The sequence below is a fragment of the Lepisma saccharinum genome, chromosome 7 (assembly GCF_977018435.1).
Source record: "Lepisma saccharinum chromosome 7, izLepSacc3.1, whole genome shotgun sequence".
Taxonomy (NCBI): Eukaryota; Metazoa; Arthropoda; class Insecta; order Zygentoma; family Lepismatidae; genus Lepisma; species Lepisma saccharinum.
The window spans coordinates 32,197,186-32,219,852 of NC_139235.1; the positions used below are offsets into that span (position 1 = coordinate 32,197,186).

Below are 22,667 nucleotides of genomic sequence, written 5' to 3' on the forward strand. Positions count from 1 at the left end.
CCAATACTTAACATGGTCAGGATTCAAAATAGTTCATAATCAATTTTCATATATAATTTTTCCAATTTAATTATACTGTATCAATCTATCAGAAGTTTGCTTTGAAATACTCATAACTTCAAATTCTTGCCTACTCCGGAAAAGTATAGGCCCATATTGATTATTAATTCCAACCAATACTTTCTCATAAATCAGTATCGATTCAGCTGTCATATCAATGAATAATACGTATCTACAAAATGTATGATTTTGCAACAATATTTCCAAGTTTTTTTGCATATATTTCAACAAAAATAAAATATTGTATAAATATATTATCTTAAATACATTCTATCCAATACAGTCACTTCAATGTTTAAAAAAATAAACACATTCATAAACTTTGAATTGTCACAACAAATTCATAAAACTGTACAAATGTAAATGCATCAGCTAAAAAATAATGTCATTTATAACTGAGTATTTTCTTGTTAAGTCATTGTACTGCATTGAATTTCACACTTCAGACTCTTGCTCAGGTTCACAATCTTCATGATAAGCAGGATTTGCGAAACCAGGCCGTGGTGCTGGGGGCAAAGCAGGGTGCTTGTTGTGAGGGGCCCCTAAATACACCAATGACACTAGAATAGATGCACCATCAGTTCTGGCTATGTAGAAAACAGCACCATCCATCATTGCCTTGTACCTTCCGAATTCCGGATCTTGAGTTGCTCTCTTTATGAATTCTCCTGTTAAAAATAATAATTGCATATTAAAATTTCATAAAGTTTATGCCAGCACCAGGAAGTTTCCACAGAAGATCTACTAACCTAAAATTTCTTGAATTTCAAAAATTATGAGATTTATTGTTACTAGAGTTTAAATGTGAACTGTGTGCTTTTAATTCCAGCACAGTAAAATGATTTAAAGTACTCATTCATCACACTGAATCTACTAGGAATGATCAAGAAACCTTGATAATTAATATTAATATTTCAAATTGCCTAGCATGCATTCTAAATACTGTATAATACAAATTATTACAAATATGAATCACTCTAACAATATAGATGTCGAATATCTGAACGATTCAGGTTTTCAGGGTGTCGGACATCCAAATGATTCAAGTTATTGGGGTGTCTGAAATATGGAGGAGTCACATTATCCAGGCGTCAGATATGTGAAGGATTCAGATGACAGATACACAAATATGGAAATTTAAACCAGGATAAAATTTTATCCAGATTTTAACCATACTTAATATCTAACCACAACTATTGTTTTAAAAACTAAATCATTTGTATCTTTAAATCCACATCACATTGACAGTAAAAGAAGTTCAAAATAGTATAACATATTTCCGAAATGTATAGCTTGAACTCTGAAGAAAATAATTATATTATGACATGATATAATTTAAACTTTACAATTAATGGCTTTCAATGGAGCTGCAGTGTGATGATCACACCACTTTCACTACACCCCTAAAGCCGCTCCGGCTAGAGTTTGGACTTAGAAATTCTATTTTTGTCTTTTCTGTCGAAAGTCAGGGAGGGTCACGTGAACCGCTGAACCAATCGGCTTTGACCAGTTGCCGTGGTGAGGGGGAATTCTCGTGGTATTCTGCGTTGCCAAGTGTATGCCTGACAGCAAAAGTTCGGGGTTATTGTGCGGTTTGTTTGTGCTTTTTTTTTTGTATCTGTGATTTTACCCAACCAGTTTATACTGAATTACAATGGATGAGCCTATCGCAAATACACCGGCGAAATCGGAAGAAAAAAAAGTTGTCGGCCGTGGTATTCCTCTGCGTGGCCAGACCCGTGAATTAGTATGTGCCGTGCGAGATTATTTTGAAAAAGAAAGAGAAAATAATGGCCCTTTGCTTCAGTTTAAAAAAGTGATTGGGAGAACAGCAGCGGCTCTGGGAATTAGCAGAACTACAGTGATGTCCATCGGGAAGGAAAAGTCCCGCTTAATGGAGACAGACGTGGCAGCCACAATGTCCACTCCAGGTAAGAAACGACCACGGGACAAACCTGTCAACAAACTGGACGTGTTTCAGGAGGACGCAATCCAGCAGCATATTTATCGATATTACGCCAGGAAAGAGCATCCTACCCTTGGGAAACTAGTGAAATCGTTAAGAGAGGAGGAGTTGTTCAGTGGCAGTAAAACTTCATTGGGGGTGGTGCTGGATAACTTAGGGTTTCGCTGGGGGAAGTACACCGGACGAACTATTTTGATGGAGAGGGAAGACATCGTTGCCTCCCGATGTCGTTTCTTGAGGGCAGTGCGAAAGATAAATTTCGAAGACATTGTGTGGGTGGATGAAACCTGGGTTAACGCAGGTCATTCGACCCAGCGAGGGTGGACCGACGACACCACGAAAGGCACGATGCCAGCTCCTACAGGAAAAGGGGAAAGACTGATTTTGTGTCATGCTGGCACTTGCGAGGGGTTCATTCCAAATTCTACATTATTGTTTAGATCTAAGAAATCGGGCGATTATCACAAAGACATGGACCACGCTCGGTTTTTCAAGTGGTTTGAGGAATCGCTCATCCCTAACTTAGCAAGGCCGTGTGTCATCGTGATGGATAATGCTCCGTACCATACGGTGAAAATAGATAAACCTCCAACAATGGCCACAGAAAAAGATGAAATTATTCAGTGGCTTTTGCGCCATGACATCCTGGCTTCCCACGAATTGAAGAAAGCTGAACTGATCGAGCTTGTTAACATAAACAAGCCACAGTTCCCGCAATATTACGTGGATGAACTTGCGAAAAGAAGTGGTCACCAAGTGCTAAGACTGCCACCCTATCATTGCCACTTTAATGCCATCGAACTCATTTGGGCGCAAGTGAAGGGACATGTGGCCAGAAAAAACAAAACTTTTAAAATCAATGAGGTGACAATTTTCACACAGGAAGCTCTTGTCAATGTGTCCGCAGATGACTGGAAGAAAGCCGTCCAACATACCAGAAAAGTAATAAATGACGCGTGGTTAAAGAAGGGCTTCTTGAGGAAAATGTGGACAAACTTATAATAAGTCTTGGCGGAGACGAAGATGAAGATGAGGAATCTGATCAATACAATTTCGTCGAAATGATGGAAGACTGTGGAGTATTTCCCCTTGAGAACAAATAAGGTACGTTTCATATTTTCATAGTGATTCATATTTGTATGTGTGTGTTTTTGTTCGATTTATAAGAAATATGAAGCTATTAACGCCTTCTCCTTTCGAAAAGGATTTTGAGCAAAATTTACATTCATTACTACTTTTGTTAAATAATACTACATAAATGAAATATTCGATTATGAAGAACGTGTAATATCTCGAGTTTTATAACGTCTTTTTTAGTCTTTTAGTTGAAACTTTTGAATTTCTCAAAATTTCGGGAGGGAACTGCAGCCCCATGAGAACCCCCACACCCCCGACCCGACCACCCATTCTATATTGCGTAAATTCTGAATTCAACCTAAATTCATGGATGTTACTAAACATGCTGTAGTTACTCTTGTGGGGATATCAGTAAAACACAATGTTCGTTCACGTCCAATCAATTTACAATTCACTATTTGATATCGCTGTGTAGACAACAATGAAATTAATATAAACTATAAAGGATGGATAATGTTGAGTAATCTGAACTCGACGTGCAATTTTAACTGGGGAGCGAAACGAAATATGCCACCACAAGTAACTGAACCCTAAACCTTGATTGCAGTGAGATGTTCATACGAACAGTATCCACAATACCCTAGAAAGAACTCTGACCTTCCGCAATAATTTCGAGTTTTCAGCTCGTCCCCCCCCCCTCACTTTCCACGAGAGAGTCCACCCCCAAAAAGGCCAAGCACGGCGAAGGCGGTTGCGGCCGTGTAGCAAGCGAATGCGTGGGTCTCCGCCTCCCTGCCTCTGCTTGAAATGCGAGCGAGCGAAGGGTGCATGTTGACAGGAAAAGATATCCTGTACGACTGGACAAAAAAAATCATAGTCTCAGACGTTTGGCAACACCGCTATTCCCCCCGTTCACACTAGCACAACTGAAGATGAAAGTCAGGGTTTCCTCAAGTCCAAACTCTAGCTGGAGCGGCTATAATGTGCCTTCATGAGAATAGCTTTACCCTTAGCTTTTCGTCAAAGCGAGATTAGATATATTTTCTACTTTGATGCTGAAAAATTTATTGTTAAGCTGATATGTAATTATTTGCTAAGAATCAGTAACTGAATTTAATATCAAATATATGATTTCCATGACAAAGCAAAAACAACACTTCTAATGTTTATAAAATACCACTAGTAATACCCTAGGTCCTGATCCTACTTACTGAGATATCTCCTGATTTCTTCTGTGGCATTTGTAACAGATTTCTGTTGGAAGCCAGGGACTGCAACGGTGAGCTTCTCTTCAATGGCACACAACCCCACCCCATTTGAAACCCCCATGCTTATTCGTGGTGTGGGTAATAGACGGGTTAATCTGATCCAGAAGAAGCTACAAGAAAAGTAAATGGAATTAGTATTTGTTATGTGCTAGTTCAAGTTATATACAAGGATTGGGATTTTAATAGTAGCACAGTATAAAAAACTTACGTGAGTGAGTATAATAGTCGTAACACTCCTTGCAAACGACGTTTCGCTTCTTCAGGTATTTCTTATCAGTAAATAAAATACTTCGTCATATATGTAAAAATAAATCCAGGATAAAGTAAAAAAGGGTTTTGGGATATAGAATTTAAAATTACATGACGTTAAAAGTGCCATGTTGGCTAAGAGATATTACTAAAAGAACGGTGTACCCATACTACCATACAGAATGAATGACTACTGGATTTATTTTTACATATATGACGAAGTATTTTATTTACTGATAAGAAATACCTGAAGAAGCGAAGCATAGCTTCGCGGAACGTCGTTTGCAAGGAGTGTTATGACTATTATACTCACTCACATAAGTTTTTTATACTTTTTATACTGTGAATATATTTAGTGAGTAAACGCACAAATATCAGAATGTACATTAATAGTAGCAACTGTGTAATTATTGCAAACTAAATATGATATTCCTGTTACCCAGAACCAAAAATCAGGTACCTGAATCCAGATCTGGCTACCCTCTTATGCAAACATACATACATGTTTCCATGTATATGTGTTTTCACATATTTTCAAGAAAGTCACCATTGTTGCATAACGTTTGTTGCCAGCGAAGTAAAAGCTGCAGGAAGCAGCTGACAATCCCTGGTTGGTTGATTGATCGAATGGAAGAGTCTACTGTGTGAAGAATGTGCAGGATAGTTTTGAATTGAATGTCCACACAATGGTTCCTTCCTTTTCAGAGACAGCCCAAGAGAGGGGGTTGGTGCATATCTGGTATGCTAACTTAAGAATCATACAGTGCTGACCTGTTTTCAGTAATAGGAAAAGCAGTACTGACTTACTGCTACTACAATGGCCTGGCTTAGGCTCAAGTGTCATATTTGGCATCCCTCACTGAAGATTTTTTACTCGCACTATACTGCTGGACACGAAAATGCGAGCTTCAAGGTGAGCCATCTCTCCGCTCTTCTTTTTCCCTGGCAGTGTTGTTGCATTTGTAGCTTCGTCTCGACATGAATCAGGTGCACTTCTTTGTTGTCAGTGATTTGGTAAAGTTGGCTATTACTATGTGTGGCACTAATATTGGTGATGACTAGAGCCCGGAAGTTCAGGCATTTATTTTCGTTAAAATAGGCAGGCAAAAAGGCATTTAGAATGTGGAAAATAGGCACTAAAAATTTAAAAAAAGGCAAAATAAACCGAAAAGAAGGCACATTTGGAAGTCGCTTACTTTTATCTATAATTTCTGGCAACATGTTAAAATCTACATTGGAAAGAGCATTTCAATTTTCTCCATCTTGATTGCACATAACTACAACATTCATTGATAGTCGTCAGAGAGAATGTTTTTCATAATAGAAAATGATCTTTCTACTTCGACAGAAGTTATTGGAGCATACATAAAAGAAGCTAATGTAGCTGGACACCTTTTAGAATATCACACATTGTTTTCAATTGTTTCAAGTCCTCATTTGCACTCACTACCTGTTTGCACTTTTCCGCAACAGCTGACCCCTTTTTTCCTGGCACTTCCATCATCTGCTGCATAGATTCCTCGAAGATTTTCATGGATGCTATAAGTCTCACCTCTTTTATTCTAGCTTTGTAATTGTCTCTGGCAATGCACCATAATGTGCAAAAATAAACGACAGTTCATTCTCCAGTTCTGAATAGCACAGGAGTTTTCTCACCTCACGAATTGAAGCCGCTTCATTTTCTGGAAGAGCATCGATCACCTCACTGATTTTTCAAGGTTGTTAGCATAATACAGGGAGGTTATTTCAGTCGTTCACCGCGACAGCGCCGGCCGCTTAGCGGTACCTTCATGCAACAATTCCCGGCAAATTACGTTACAGGAAGTCCGTAACAAAAACAGCTTGTTTTGTAATGTTTCCACTTTTCACAATTACAGTTACAATTACAATTGAAATAAGCACGTACCTTGTCGCAAGGATGCTAGAAAAGGTGTCCTCCCAAATACAAATATTTCTGGCACCTTATTTCTGACATCTAATCTTAGATTAGACATCTCTACTTTATCCTCAGTTGTCTCGACAGCGCCGGCAGCTTATCGGGGGTCGGGGGAATTGTCAGCCGCGAGATGGCGCTTCATACTGAACGAACGGGACACATGTCGCCAGTGATGCCAACCGTAGGGACATGTCCCTACGCATAGGGACTTTTCACTATATTTTGCCCGCGTAGGGACAGATTTTACCAAATAAGGGAAAACGTAGGAACTTTTTTCAATCTTGGAAAATAACATTTTATTGTGCAAAGGTGCAAAGCTTACTCGTCAGTCAGTTGCACTTTCTTCGTGCTCGGTTTGGAATGAATGGATTCGTTTATCTGGATACTTTAGCGAGGAGGAGAAATAAGAACTAACCAACAAATCTCCATCAGAATTTTGAAACATGTTATCGGTTACCAAGAACTTTCAAGGCAAGTTCTTTTTTGAAAACTTTTCCACTCTCGCGAAAATAGTGCTAACATTGCCACATTCTAACGCGGAAACGTAAAGAATATTTTCAATGTTAGGTGATACAAAAACAAAAAAGAGAAATAGAATGGGACCAGAATTGTTAAAGACTGCAGGAAATACAGCATCACCAACCAATATCTATCTCTTCACATCAGCAGCAGTATGTATGACTTCAAATAACATAATCAACAGTAAATAACTCAACGTTATTCATTAGGAGTGTGCGGATCCCGAAAAATCGGGACCGAGATCGGGAAAAAAAATCCCGATGACTTCCCGACTTTTCGGGATCCCGAGCAGTCGGGAAATACCGAATGGTCACTTTAAAAAGTCGTTAATTCTAGACGTTTTCTGCATTGTAAGTTTCTGGAACTTATCGGAAATTTTAAGTTTTTATTCTACAAATTCAAAAACAAACACTTAAAGTGAAAATGACGTGTAGAATTCGAGATTTCCAGTGCTACGGAAATTTCCCGTCCCGAAAATTTCCCGACTTGGTCGGGAAATTGCAAATTTTCCCGTCCCGATCTCGTCCGGACCCAAAATATTCTGTCCCTCACACCCCTATTATTCATTAAGGCTAGAATTTACAATACCGGACCATTCTGTAATTTCTATGCTACGTCTTATACTCACGAAATAATTAGTCGTGATGATTTATCTCAAGTTAACATGTTGGGGTGAGGTGAAAAAATTGTTCATTAAAGTGTAGAAGTTGTAAAATAAGCTTTTCAATTCTCGGAATGATTCTCCGTATACAAGTATGGTAGCCATATTTGTTGATATGAACAAATGACGTTCGTAATTAGTTACGCTGTCTACAGCGTTGCCACACTGTCGATTTCATACTTGGAGAGCATGGATCGTGTAAGAATGGCGGAAGAGAATAGTAAAAAAGTTGTTAATGTTGTATAGATTTTTAGGTGGAGTGTGCAGGAGGATTGCCGTGGGCTAATTAATAAACTTATGGATTTCGGTATATTGCCCAAAGAAGGTGCTTGCTTATATGTGACAATCACGATGTAGAAGAACATGTGGAATGTGGACTGATTTTATTACAGGTAAGTTTGGCAACAGTGTATCGATCGTAAAATTGCAGGATACTAAAATGGCGTCTTCGATGATGAACGTTTGCCGTTAAAGTGCTACGAAAATAAGATTTTTGTTAAGCAAGGCAAACATAATTAAAATTTGGGGTCGAAATCCATGCACCCACAAATCATTGACGGATAGCCCCACGAACCATTCACGGTAAGGTTAGGTTAGGATAGGCAAACATAGTTAAAATTTGGGGTCGTAGTAATATCAGGAATGTATATTTCGTTTTTTAAGTATTGGAAACACAAAATCGTCCGGTAAATAATGAGCAATCGTGCCGATCGCGAACCACTCAATTTCACATATTTTGCAATTTCTACAAGTGACCCCAAATTTTACCTTCAAATTCGTGATTTGGAGGCCTCAATTAGTGATTATGAGAAATATTACAAAAAAAGGGGAGGGGTCCTGTATTGTAAATTCGCTCCTTCATTAATTGTGGAAGCACCGAGCAGAAAGATTTGGTAAGTAAATGTGTACATTTTATCTTCTGTTTTGCACGCTCATGAGGTGTTGTTTTTTAAAGTCGCTTTACTTGGCGTAGGTGCATTTGGCAAGTTGTAGGGAGATTTTGACTACGTCTGTAGGGACATTGCCGGAAAATGGTTAGCAACACTGGCGGCTACCAGACGTAGTGAGTCTGCGCTATGTTCACTTTTGTCTGAGTTTATCAGCACGCGTGTTGTTTATACTGTGTTATTGAGTTGGGTCTGCTATTCAGTCCTAGTGCTTTATTGTGTGTTAATTGTTATTCATTCATTAGTTATTCCGCTAAACAAATATAGTCTTGAACAAAGAGTTTTTATGTACGATAATTACGTGAAAACGTTCAGTATGAAGCGCCCTCTCGCGGCTGACAATTCCCCCGACCCCCGATAAGCTGCCGGCGCTGTCGAGACAACTGAGAATAAAGTAGCGATGTCTAATCTAAGATTAGATGTCAGAAATAAGATGCCAGAAATATTTGTATTTGTGAGGACACCTTTTCCAGCATCCTTGCGACAAGGTACGTGCTTATTTCAATTGTAATTGTAACTGTAATTGTGAAAAGTGGAAACGTTACAAAACAAGCTGTTTATGTTACGGACTTCCTGTAACGGAATTTGCCGGGACCTGTTGCATGAAGGGGCTGCTAGGCGGCCGGCGCTGTCGCGGTGAACGACTGAAATAACCTCCCTGTATATAGCTGCTGATATCCAGGTTCCCCATCTCGTCAAGACTGGTTGCGGAGGTAAACTAAGCTCAGGCGCAACTTCCTGAAATTTTCAGGTTCGAGAGGGAGATTTCAGAAATATCTTCTTTGTGTTCTAAATCAACCTATCCACTTCAGCAGTCAATCATGCACAAGGAAATGTTAACCAAAAGGCAATATCCTAACTCAGCATGAAATACTTTTTTCTCACCCTTTTCACCTTTAGCAATGTTGAAACATGTGTGAGTTCAATATTACTTTTTGCGAAAATTATTCACATAATAAACAGAAGAAAAATAAATGCCAACAACGTTTTTTTGGGAGAAAAATAATTTATATACACATTTTTTTTTAAAAAATGGTCAAATTTCATTGAAAAAGGCAAAAAAAGGCATTATATTTAAAAATAGGCAGTGGGGTCCCAAATAGGCAAAATGAAAAGGCTTCTAAAACATTCGAAACAACATAAAAAAAATGTATATCCGGAAAAATTTTATCAATATATGCAGTAGATAAAGAGGCATTTTGCCAAACTTCAAGGCTCTACTGATGACAATGAAAGTATCCATCAAACGTCACAGCAACTACAGAAATACTGCACATTACAGCTTTTTTCTTTCTAAACATTAACTGATAATCCTGAAAAGCCCAGATCCAGAAAAGCCCACTTCCATACACCATGGAAACACTACAAAAGAGAAAATAATATAACCGGATGAGATGAATTTGATAAGTATTGGGTAGTATTTATGATCGTGGAGAATATCCAACTGCAAAAAAAATTTAGACTTAATTTAGCAGAAAAAATGAACTTTTGGGTTTATATAATCGATGTTACGAATTCTGCAGAATTTAGAGAAAAGTATAAAGTTTAAAGTGATAACATAAAACTGTAAAATATTGTAACCCAATGGAGAATCTGGCAGTGTAGTTCCCCAAAAGCATCTAAATGTCCTTCATGCACTGTTGTGCAGTAAAGCCTCTCTTGCACTTTGGAGCTGCAGTTTTCCATAAAAATTCAAGTTTGAAAACATCTTGACTCGACTGGCAGGCTGCAACAGCTCACATTCTACTTGTTACTGTGCGAGCCCATGTAGTGGCGATGAAGATTCCTTTCACCCTGAGATATGGTAGGATTCCTAGTGAACAGACGATCAACAATATCCAACCAATGTGTGGTATAAACACCACACACTTGTGTTTTGCCGTGATTCTGCAGATATGTTGCCAATTAAAAATTCCAGCCTTTGTAATATTATTAGTCATGTTAGCTGATTGGTTGCATCAGTGGTTAAGCTATTAGCACCATAGCTGTTATAAACAAGAAAATCAGGACAGATCTTCTAGAAGGAGTCATGTTATTGGATTCAAATTATCCTTGTGAAAACTAAAATTAGCAGAAATCTCATCTCTGACAACGGACAAGCACAATCAGCCTATCACCCTGTACTTAAAAAAAAATCCAGACAACAAGAACAAATGCAGCCCAACATGGCAACAGCACTCTGGCTACGAGTGCCTTTCACCACCCTCCAAACCTGTCAGATGGGAGAAATTGGAACTACTACCACCCGGGAACAAACAACCATCTCTGTCCAAGATACCATAACCTTCTTTGTTAATGAAGGCTGTGGTCCTTCAAAATTTAATAGGAAAAAAAAATTAAATTCGTAATGTGGAAATATGGAACATCATCTATACAATAAAATCTTCCTATAATCTTCAATTTTGGATGGCTTTCAGATTCAAGTTCCAAAGCTATCCAGATTTGGTAAGAACAGTACGAGGTTGTGGAACCAAGAACTAGGTACCTGGATCCGTTATTTTACAGGACATGAATATTTTCAGGATCCACATCTGGCCATCCTTGCTTCACACCTATAACAAAAGCTGGCATAGGAATAGGACTGTACGATATCAATATCAAGTTAAAAATTTTAAAATATTGGAGCATTGATATTTTAAAAACAATATTGATGGTCTCGATATTGTTGAAATAGATAATAGCCCTCATAAACACCCTTGTACCTGACTTGTACATAATGCTACTAAATTTCGCTTATTTTTAGTCTTCAATAAGTGAGAGGAGGGTCTGGTTGAGGACTACAGATTGCAGAACGAACAACTCCATTGTGTTGTTGGGCTCCTGTTTTGGAGCAACTAGGTTAAATTGCAATTCATATATCGAACTAAATTTTTTTTTTCAAGGTCCGATCGGTCGTGAAATAAAAACCACAGTGAAATCAAAAATGTTTTTATTTGCAACATTGAGCTACACCTTCCAGCTACTTCTCTACATAGTCGCCGCCCAAATTTAGACATTTGTCGTAGCGTGGTACCAACTTTCCAATACCCACGTCATAGATGGCAGCTGCCTGTGCTTTCAGCCAATTCTCTATGCTGGTCTGCAGCTCGTTGTCTGTGCCAAAATGCTGTCCTCCTAGCCAGCGTTTCACGTGCATAAAGAGATTAAAACCTGAGGGAGCCAAGTCCGTACTGCAAGGTGGGTGATCATACACCTCCCATCGAAAACGCTGCAGGAGATTCTGTGTTCCAGCTGCAGTGTGCGGCTGAGCATTGTCATAAAGAAGGACAATGCCTGATGACAACATTCCTCTGCACTTGTTCTGAATTGCCCTTCGTAGATGTTGAAGCGTCACGCTGTATGAGGCTGCAGTGATGGTCATGTCACGTTCCATGAATTCCACCATCAACACTCCTTTTCTGTCCCAGAACACAGTAGCCATACACTTTCTGATGGAGAAGGTTCGCTTGCACTTCTTTGGTTTACTCGGGGAATGGGAATGCGTCCACTTTTTGGATTGCTCTTTTGTTTTTTCATTTTTGAAATGGACCCATGTCTCGTCCCCTGTGACAATTTTGTTAAAAAATCCTCTCCCTCATCATGGTAGCGCTGAAGAAATGTTAAGGCGGTGCCCATTCGCTGTCTTCTGTGCTGGTCGGACAGCATCTTGGGAATCCATCTCGCACAGAGTTTGCTTCAGTTTCTGGTGCCTTGACCCACAGTCAGGCCAATCCTCTGTGGACTTGGGTGTTATGTTGAAGGGCTGAGCAATATTGAAGTTGTTTGAATATCAATATTAAAGAGTTATTGAGCATCAAAAATATTGATGATACCAAAAATATGGCTATTGATTGCTGAAGTCTCTCATTCACGATGGTATAGAGAGCTGACCTTCAAATTTCGGGAAACTACTCACTCAACACAGAAATTGTGAACCGACGATTTTCTCGAATCGCCTGATCCACTCGCTGAACAAGATCATCGGTTGACACTCGCTTCCTTCCCTGACCGCCTGCATCATGAACGTCTGTACGTCCTGCTTCAAAGTGCCTGCACCATTGCCGCACTTTGCTGTCACTCATGAAAGTTTCACCGTACACTGCACTCATTCGTCGATGAATTTCGGCTGCATTGCACCCCTCAGCATGAAGAAATCGAATGACTGCACGCACTTCACACTTGGCATGCGACTCTAATGTTCTAGGCATGTTTCCGTGCTCACTGCACGTTCCAAACTGACATGTGCGATGTGACGCGATCAAAGGGCATACTAGAGACACTGCCCAACACATCCGCCCACAGCTTCATCAGATTTTCAATGTGATTTTTATTTCGTGATCGATCGGACCTTGATAAAAAAATAGCCCTCGTATATTTAGTTAATCAATAGCCATATTTTTGGTATCATCAATATTTTTGATGCTCAATAACTCTTAACATTGATATTCAAACAACTTCCATATTGCTCAGCCCTTCAAGACAGCACCGATATTCAAACAACTTCAATATTGCTCAGCCCTTCAACATAACACCCAAGTCCACAGAGGATTGGCGTGACTGTAAGTCAAAGCACCAGAACTTCATTACCCTAGATAGCCTAATGCAGCTTCTAAGGTGTACTACAAGATAGGTTGAGATGTTTCAGGGCCTTACGCCCCTATCAGTAGCTTTATCAGATTGAGCTGAAAATGATGTATTTTTTTATGTTAGTTGTATCAATATCGGAATACAACTAACCTGCAAGACATGCAAAAATGTCAACCAACATTTTTGTACAAGGAAGGGTAAGTATCGAAGGCAATGACTGACAAAATGCAAAGGTGCATGATGTTAAGTAACTTGAACAGGGGAGCTGTTTGGCTGACTCTGAAAGTGCTAACAGATGAACAAAAACAGTGTTTTCAATGTTTAAAGGCTACATTATGCTCAGATCAGCTAATCCACACTCAACCTGCAGTTGAAAGTGGTATCTGAATCACTATTTAACGTACCTCCACTAGGCAACTTCATTTACCTCTATGCTATCGAGGAAGTTCAACAGTGGCATGATGAGCTGTGTTTGGACATGTCAGAAAGAAATGAAAACAACTTGGAACTATTCAATTTAGTAATTATATGTGAGGTGGCTATCAATGCAGTAGATATCCCGAATATCCATGACCGAAAATAGCATGCAAGAATTATTCAAAATTCTAGGCCAATTCTGACTGTTGTTTTTGATTCTGGTGTCATAATGGTTGAGTGGATTCGTAGTGGACCTAACTCTGGGAAAAAGTGAAGAAAAATGGCTACATTTACTAAATGATTATCATCTATAAAATCAATATTACTAAAATTTTGACAAAGCTTTACAAAAGGTTGGGATGTTGCAGATGGTGTGTTAGAACAAATTAACGTTGAAGAATTTATCCTTAAGAACGAAAGTCCTTATTCTCATAGAAAGTCAAAACGGATTGATACTACAGCTTGGACCAATATTCCTCACAATGACTACAAGGTTTTGACTGATGTGTACTCTTGCATACTACTCCACTAATTGTAAAATTATCACCATTACATATAAAGAAAAGGGAATTAACTCTGATAAACTTACTTTTCATTTTTCGGGATTGATTTCGTCACCCATCTGATAACTTCGTCAGTCATGTACTGTCTCGATCCCCCCCCCCAAAAAAATTAAAAGTAAGTTTATCAGAGTTAATTCCCTGTAACCGACAAACAGATATCTTTAGATACAAAGAAAAGAGACTAAAGAATCACTTCATAACACACTATATTCATATATATATATATATATATATATATATATATATATATATATATATATATATATATATATATATATATATATATATATATATATTCACACACTTACTTAGTTCCCCATGTAAGATGTGTATGAGACAGCCAATAGTGTTTGAAGTCTGGAGATACCTCGGGAGAATTAAGGTCCACGCCAGAACCATATAGAACAGGAATCACCTGAAAATTAAGAAAATTAAGTTTCCTTTCATTTACAAGTCAATTTTGGTTATTTTATGTCGTTAAAGACGAGGGACACAGTTTCTGAACAAGAGGGACTGGTGTTGGACAGAAGCTGGAATTTTAAATGAAAATTTATGGAAATATTACTTTTTGAAAGGGGCTTCTGCGTTGCCACATGGTTAGTGCTTTGGTGCGAGCAGACCAGGGCTAGATTCCCAGTGAGAGCTCTCGAAATTTCGGCATTGACCTGGGTCATGAGGATAATTGGAGAGCTACTTAAAAAGAAGAAGTAGCAAGTCACGGAAGCCAGAAAACAGCAGCGATGGGACTCAATACTCAGACCATGCATCACCCAATGAAAAGCTGCTCTGGTAGGCCTCGGTGCTTAGAGGGTTGTTACACCACCAAGTTTTAGTTATAGTTTAATTACTTTTTGAAAAATACTCTCGGAACATGGAGGTGCATATTTTCAACTATGGAGAAAAAGCGGTGCATTAATTACATTATTTCATGTGTACATGTACTACCCCACTTCATTCTCTAGCAAATTTCTTGTTACTAACACTCCCACCAGGGTTGTGAAATTACATGTAAAAAAAGGTTTTCTACACGACACGTAAATTATGCATTAAAAAAGCATAAAATAAGCATATAAAATGAAAAGTACATAAAAAAAAACTAGAATGAAACATAAAAATTGAAAGAAATCATGTTTTTGTGATGTTTATTGTTATGTATGACAGTTGGCAGTGATAGAATACAAAAAAAAACAGGCTTTAAAAAAACTTTCCTTCCAAATTTGTATTGCTCTTACATTGGAATTTTACAAACTGCCATATTCACATTCACATCATAATTAGCCTATGCAAGTGTATAATATGCATGAAAAAGGAATTTGAAGCTGTTACTAACACTTTTTAAAACCAATCCAAATAAATTGTTGTTAATAGTATGTTATGTTACAAATACAAGTACTAGTGCAAGATGTATACATCAACAGGTTTCTCATCTTTTTTAAATACAGTGAACTTTTTTAATTCGAACTCCAAGGGGCTACGAAAAAAAAAATTGAATTATCCAAAATTCGTATTAACCAGAATATAATTAAAAAGAACACACCAATGCAATAACACACTGTATTAAACATAAAACTGCATTAATATGAAAACAGTACACCTTACCTTACAACTGCTATGTTTTATCCATATCTCCATCCAGGAACAGTACTGTTACTGGAATATTCGCATCATGTGATTGTTTTTCATTCTTTTTCGTTCCTCTTTCTACCTCTCTAAGCACTTCAACTTTCTTATCTAATGTTAAGCTACTGTACGGACACGTTTCGACATTGTGACTCCACTAAAACACACAGACAAATGACCCCTTCTCTCTGGCTATCCACTCCCCTCTCAACTTGTTTCTGAGAGGGTGAAGGTCACATTCATACAAACAAAAGCTCTGGGGATTCTTGCTGCCCTCTCTTATCTGCCGTAGCCAGAATTGATCTCCAGGGGGGGCTCACGGGTTATGAGGGGGGAGGCTTTGTAAATCAACTCAATTTTTTAAAAGTTTAACAGTGTTAAATTAAGGTAAATTATGTGTGTGGGGGAGGGGGTCATTAAGTTACATAAAGTTTAGAAATATCACACAAATACTACATTTTTTCTATATCTTTTAAAATATCACTTGAAGTGTTAATTGGCTGCTACTGAAACCATCCCTTACTACACACTCTATACTACGTTTGATGATACAGATATCACACAACAAAAAAGGGGCAATATTCAATCATTGTGCCTAGCGTACATTCCACTCCCCGGCAGAAACAACAAAACTCCCCTTCGTTCCCAAAACTTGGGAGCTGTTAGCCTTTGATGAAGATGCGGAAGGAATTTGCATAATGACGTCAAAGTCACAGATTTCTGTATAAATGGGAGGTTGCAACGGGGACAACGAAGGTACAGATAAAGAAGCTCCCCTGTGAAGGAACTTTCTGAAATCTAGAGAAGAGAATCTCCTAAATACTTGCCGCTACTAGACTTCTTATAAATAAGATGAACGAATGTAATAGCTCCTGCTCATGCTCCCTGAATTTATCCTTCACCAAAGTTGTGAGCAAAATAATATCGGCTGTCTACATATTCACTCTTCACTGCAAACAAATTACACAAAATAGTTTTACCTAATGTCAAGGGGGCTGACCTCAGTGCCAGGGGGCTGATGGTAGCTCCAGGGGGGGGCTCAGCCCCCCCTGACCCCTGCCGTCGGCACATCTGTTAACCATAAAAACAACCTTTTCAAGAAGAAAAGGGGGACGAGTCATATGTTGGAATTATGTAGCAACCACTTTGATCTTTCTTGGCAAGATTTATGTTAAATTATTGGAAACCTGGACTTTGAATTATCCAAATTTAATCTTCAAAATTCGAATTAAGTAGTCATTTTTAACATTGTTTTAGATAGGGGTTTCAAGGGGAATGTGCTTTTGTTTGAATTATCTAATAATTCAAATTATCCAAGTTCGAATTAAAGAGAGCACACTGTATGTGAAAGAACAGTTCTATTTTTAAAAATCTGTTAGTGAGGGTGAGTGTGTGAGATGGCTGTGTAAACAATCTTCAGAAAATAATGATTTTGTGCTGAAATATGTGACAAAATTAAAGTTGAAAATGTAATATAATTAAAATAGTTCTTACATTACCAATTTACAAAAGAAAATTAGTTTTTTTACACCTGTGTAAAAAACTAGTTTTCTACGCGAAGCAAATTACGCATAATTTACATAAAAAACATAACAAGTAAATTACCTTGCCAACACTGACTCCCACATACTTTATTCATTAGTTATTTGAATTTGATTTTAAAATTTTGGGTGCATCAGCACTTAGGCTATTTTGCACCCATCACATTATATGGGGTCCAGCCCCTTATTGTTATAAATAACAACTTTAACGTTGCATAACTAAAATTTTAAAATATCCTGACTTCCGTTAAAAGCTGAGGCTGTAAACGGGCACTCAGCACACATATGGACATAAAACAGGACAACACACAGAATTATACTGGCCATAGGGCCAGTCGCCAGAGCCTCGTTTGTCTGCAAAATGCAGTCCAAGGTGTACCAAGCGGAAGTGAGGTTGATAATTGGGTGTACTACGTGGAAGGTCACCCCTTACACCCCTATTCATTAGTTGTGTTACACCTATATGTGTCTGCAGAATAAATTGATCATTAATTGGAAATGAATAAATTATGTGTATAGTTGTTTTGAATCTACCATACAAAACTATATTTATATGTAAATTAATCTCTGAACCACAGAGAGGAGAAATAAAGTGGGGTGGGGCAGAGAACATTGGTGCCACGGAAGTTGGAATTCTTCTAATACAGTGATTTTTGGTGGGTTTGGACACACACTATAGAGGCCCCTGTTTCGTACCCACCGATACAATAAAACAGTGAGATGGAATGAGGTTTGTCTTTCCACGACTGAATAGTTAGACCTTGCCTTTGGTATGAGTGAGAGTGACCCTACAGGAAGCTCCAAAATTTCAGTGTTGACCCAGTACTGCGAGGACAATTCGAGAACTTCTTGAAAAGAAGGAGGAATGTGCTCCAGCCTAAATCATGGGACTTGATGCTTGATCACGTGCCATCCAATGAAAAGCTCTGCAGACCTTCACACTAAAAGACCTGTTGCCAAATGAGTTTTAATAGTGGGAGATATGTCACAATTTATGAATTAGATGCTATGAATGACAATGAAAATAGATTAGCAGATTTGTGATGCTATCACATGCAAGATCATTTGGTCTGATGGTCTTCTAAGAGTAAAATACTTGTAGATTACATGGCAGTGGAAGTGGAGATATTTGGTTTATTTTACTTCGCTTTTCTGCCACTTTTGGCTAATTGCGAAGATGAAGATGAGTGGTGATAAGATGAAATTGATGAAGGAACACTCACAAAAAACACCCATGTCCAGGCCAGGATTCGAACCTGGGACCATGCTACCCACTCACCACGGAGGTCAGCGGAAGTGGAGATTACTGATAGGCGCAAGGAGTAGAAGAGGATCCAGCTGTGAATGCAACCATGACCTGGTGACAGCAGACATCAAATTGAAGATTGCCTCAATCAAAAGAGAATGAATTAGTAAATGAGGGAGACAGGGATGCAGTTGTAAAAGACAGTCTGGCATACAGGGTTATATTGCATAAGTTTACAAGAAAGTTGAGAGTGATGGAAAACAAGAGAGAGAAGTAAGCTCAAAAGACAGATGAAGATAACATGGAGACAATTATAATTATTAACCACAGCAAGACACTAAATGAAAAGCTTGGGTGTAAAACATCGTAAGTGGCATTTTGAGTTACAAAATAAAATGTGCTATGCTTCAATTTTCGAGTGAAATTGCATGTCATACAATTTGCATTGGACTCAGTGAAGTCTTCTGAAATTAATAAGCACAAAACAAAAACAATTTATCTGCAGTATAGCTTCTAATAACCTTTTCTCTTAATGAAAAATGACCAAAATGTCACCATGTTTTACACCTGAGCCATTCAAATGGTTATTGAAATATTTAAACAGTCCCTACAGCTTGGCGGCAGAGTTTATCAGTATAAGATGGAACAGATTGAGGATATGAAACAGGGGATCAGGAAAGCTAAGACTGCATTTGCACAACTCAGTCCTATATCACAGGAGCTGAGATGACAAACAAAGCTAAGAATATTAAATATGTAACATGCAATATTTCTAATTCCTACTCCATAGCCCTTTGAACACCCATGCCTTCATGTGACATTTCACTAGGTGACATGTGGTCGTTGCATCATGTTTTATCTCCTCTGTTTTTTTTCAGCTTCGAGACATATTGAGTATAAGTGAAATTTTGGAGCTCCAAAACTTAGTGAGAGTGCTATGGCCAGAGGCAAAAGTAAATGAGGAGCTCTGGAGGAGATGCAGGCTGAAACATACTGGAGAAGTGTTGCAACCCCCACCCCCAATGGGAATAAAGGAAATAAGTCATAAGTAAGTTATGGCAAGACAGACAAGAGCATACCAAGCACACATTTCCAAAACAAATTACTACTTTTAGTGAGTATTGAGGGGTTTGAACATACCTTGTACTTGTTCTTCGTGGAATTAACTCTCATTTGGCCCATCTTAAGTTCTTCCATGGCCCAGCCACTTCGAACGAAATTTTCTGTTACTACGCATATCATACATGCGCTCCTATCAATCACCATTGAAATATTACCTGAAAGAAAAATATGTAAGGTAACGTAAGCATTATACAATTACATTAAATCTTAATATTGGTAACAATTTTAAAAGGCTGTTGTTCATATTTCATGAATAATATTTTTCAAGCCAACATCTCCAATAAAAGAAAATAGAATTAAAAAAAAATATATCAATAAATAATATATATAGATCATCACAATTTAATAGCGTCTAAGTTAAAATGCAGATTAATGACCATCTCTCATATTAGGAGGAGGGAATAACATTTCTTAGCTCTGTTAAGTCAGTAAAAGTTTACATTTTAGTTTTAGACTTCATCTCTGGAAGTGAAATATCAGATGTCAGAGGGATTGCATTTCTAAGACATCAGGGGCAATCACTATTTACCCTTACATCAACTCATGTTAGTTTTCTGTCTTTTTTGGGAGGGGGAGGAGTGATCACACAATTTTAGAAATTTTGGGACATCACCTCTTAGACATGAAGCAATCAGTAGGGCCATATATTTATGGTGAATAATTGATTTGCTTATTTTTTACTTCGCTTTTTGTGCCACTTTTAGCTAATTTGCGAAGATGGGCATGAGTGATGATATGATGGAATTGATGAATAGATACTCACAAACATCCATGCCCAGGCCAGGATTTGAACCCGGGACTGCTGGTGTTGTAGCACGATGTGCTAACCACTCCACCATTATGGTGAATAAATTATCAAGATTTTGGTACAAATACTGGGCACATTTCGGGATCAAAAGCAGTATATAAATCTGAATTTCAGTGTTCAAGTGATGAATAAAACCACACTTATTACACAAAATTAACATTTCCTTTGTAATAGCATATTTATGTAGTTATCAGAGCATTAAGCGTATTCCTGTGTAAAGGAGTCCACTTTGGGTTCTCAAATATTTACAGCAGAATTAATCAATTTTCCTTTATTTGCATAACTCACATTTTGCAGTTCATTTTGCAACATTTTGTAACAAAATATGGTAGGAAAATGAACTCCCACACATTACAAAAACATGAAAAGAAAACATTACAGTGTGTTTTGTCACATTTTGTGTTTCCGCCAAGAACCAAATATGCATGCCTTTAGCAATCAGTAAATTAGTAATTGATGAATTACTATACCAGAATGGTTATGTTGACAATTTCCTGTTTCCCTGCTGACTGCTTTGGTGAAGATTGATTCTAAGGACCCCCTTGTTCCACAAACAGGTCTAATTAGCCATTTGACTGCAAGTTCCTTCATCGATAAAAGTGGTAACAGTGGGTCACTGCCATAAAGGCTTGTACTGCACCAGAAGAAAGCTTGGCTTGTTTCTAGCGAAGATGATAATTGATTGATTGATTTAGTTTATTTCACTTCGCTATTCTGCCACTTTTGGCTAGTTGGGGATGAGCGATATGATGAAATTGATGAAAGGACACTCACAAACACCCATGCCGGGATTCGAACCTGTGACCCCTGGTGTCATAGAACGATGTGCTAACCACTCTGCCATGGGGGCTGGCAGCAAAGATGATAAATCACAATCAAAATTTTCTTCTCCTTTAGAAATAATCTTTAATTTTTTCCCCTCTAAATATGGGTAATTGTACATAGGTAAAGCATGGTGTTCGAAGAAACAAACCACTGGCACCCAGAAAAAGTGTTATGAGTATTTTTGGTTAACATGTTAAAAAAGACAAATAAATACGTACAGTTGAATCTTGGTTATACATCCTTCCGGGGCACTTTAGCTATAGAACTTATAATTTAGAAGCTGGCTCCCATGGCGGAGTGGTTACATCGCGCTACGATGCTAGGAGTTCCGGGTTCGAATCCGGGCCTGGGCATGGATGTTTATGAGTGTCCATTCATCAATTTCATCAGGCATGGATGTTTATGAGTGTCCATTCATCAATTTCATCATGTCATCACTCATCTCTATCTTCGCAAATTAGCCAAAAGTGGCACAAAAAGTGAAGTAAAATGAAGCAAATAAAAATATATATATATATATATATATATATAAAATTTAGAAAAATGTAATGTGAGGAAATAATTCAAATATGATTTGTACAGCTACAACTATTTTTACATAAATGTAAAGCACCATAAACTCAGAACAGGGTTGTGCTACATTCAGCAGAAATCATCAGATGCTATTTAACTTTGGTGGCTCCTGGTTCAATCCTGGATGGGAGTTCCAAAATTTTGTTGACTCAGCAGTTTGAGGACAATTGCTGAGCTGCTTGAAAGCAATAGCAATGGACTTTGCTTTCAAAAGAGAACAATAACGATGGGACTTGATTTGCTGACCATGCATAACCCACTGAAAAGATGCTTAGCTGGCCTAAGCTGTTGTGCTATGGTGCTTAGTTTAGTGTATGTGATAATTTTAAGTACTGACCTCCATGGCAGAGTGGTTAGCACAGTGTGCTACAACACCAAGGGTCTTAGGTTCGAATCCTGGCATTGTGTTCTTTGTGAGTGTCCCTTCATCTCATCACTCATCCTCATCTTTGTGAGTAGCCAACAGTGGCAGAAAAGCAAAGTAAAATAAACCAAATCAATCATTGATAATTTAAGTGCACATTAAACAGGACTGCCTGCTTACATTGTATTTCTCTCTCTTCCCATCTGGCTGTGCATTCATTTTTTCGGTCATTGTTACCATCATTTTCCTAATATTTCAACTTGAGGAGCACCTTGGAATGTTGGAATATTTTAATAGTTGAAGCTCGCTCAGCTATCTTGGAACTAAAGACACAACTAA

The 22,667-nt window shown here is 38.1% G+C and overlaps 1 protein-coding gene across 2 annotated transcripts in view; it reads right to left on the minus strand.

Moving 5' to 3' along the window:
• Positions 1-242: 242 nt before the first annotated feature.
• Positions 243-22,667, minus strand: part of LOC145989798 (uncharacterized) — a 185,778-nt gene continuing 163,353 nt past the window's right edge. For both annotated transcript variants that reach the window (XM_083125149.1, XM_083125147.1), the window contains exons 12-15: positions 19,777-19,913; positions 14,538-14,644; positions 4,315-4,481; positions 243-728 (exon numbers count right to left, since the gene is read on the minus strand). In XM_083125149.1, the coding sequence (XP_082981275.1) occupies positions 496-728; positions 4,315-4,481; positions 14,538-14,644; positions 19,777-19,913 (644 nt within the window). In that variant the 3' untranslated portion in view covers positions 243-495. The remainder of the gene's footprint in view (positions 729-4,314; positions 4,482-14,537; positions 14,645-19,776; positions 19,914-22,667) is intronic.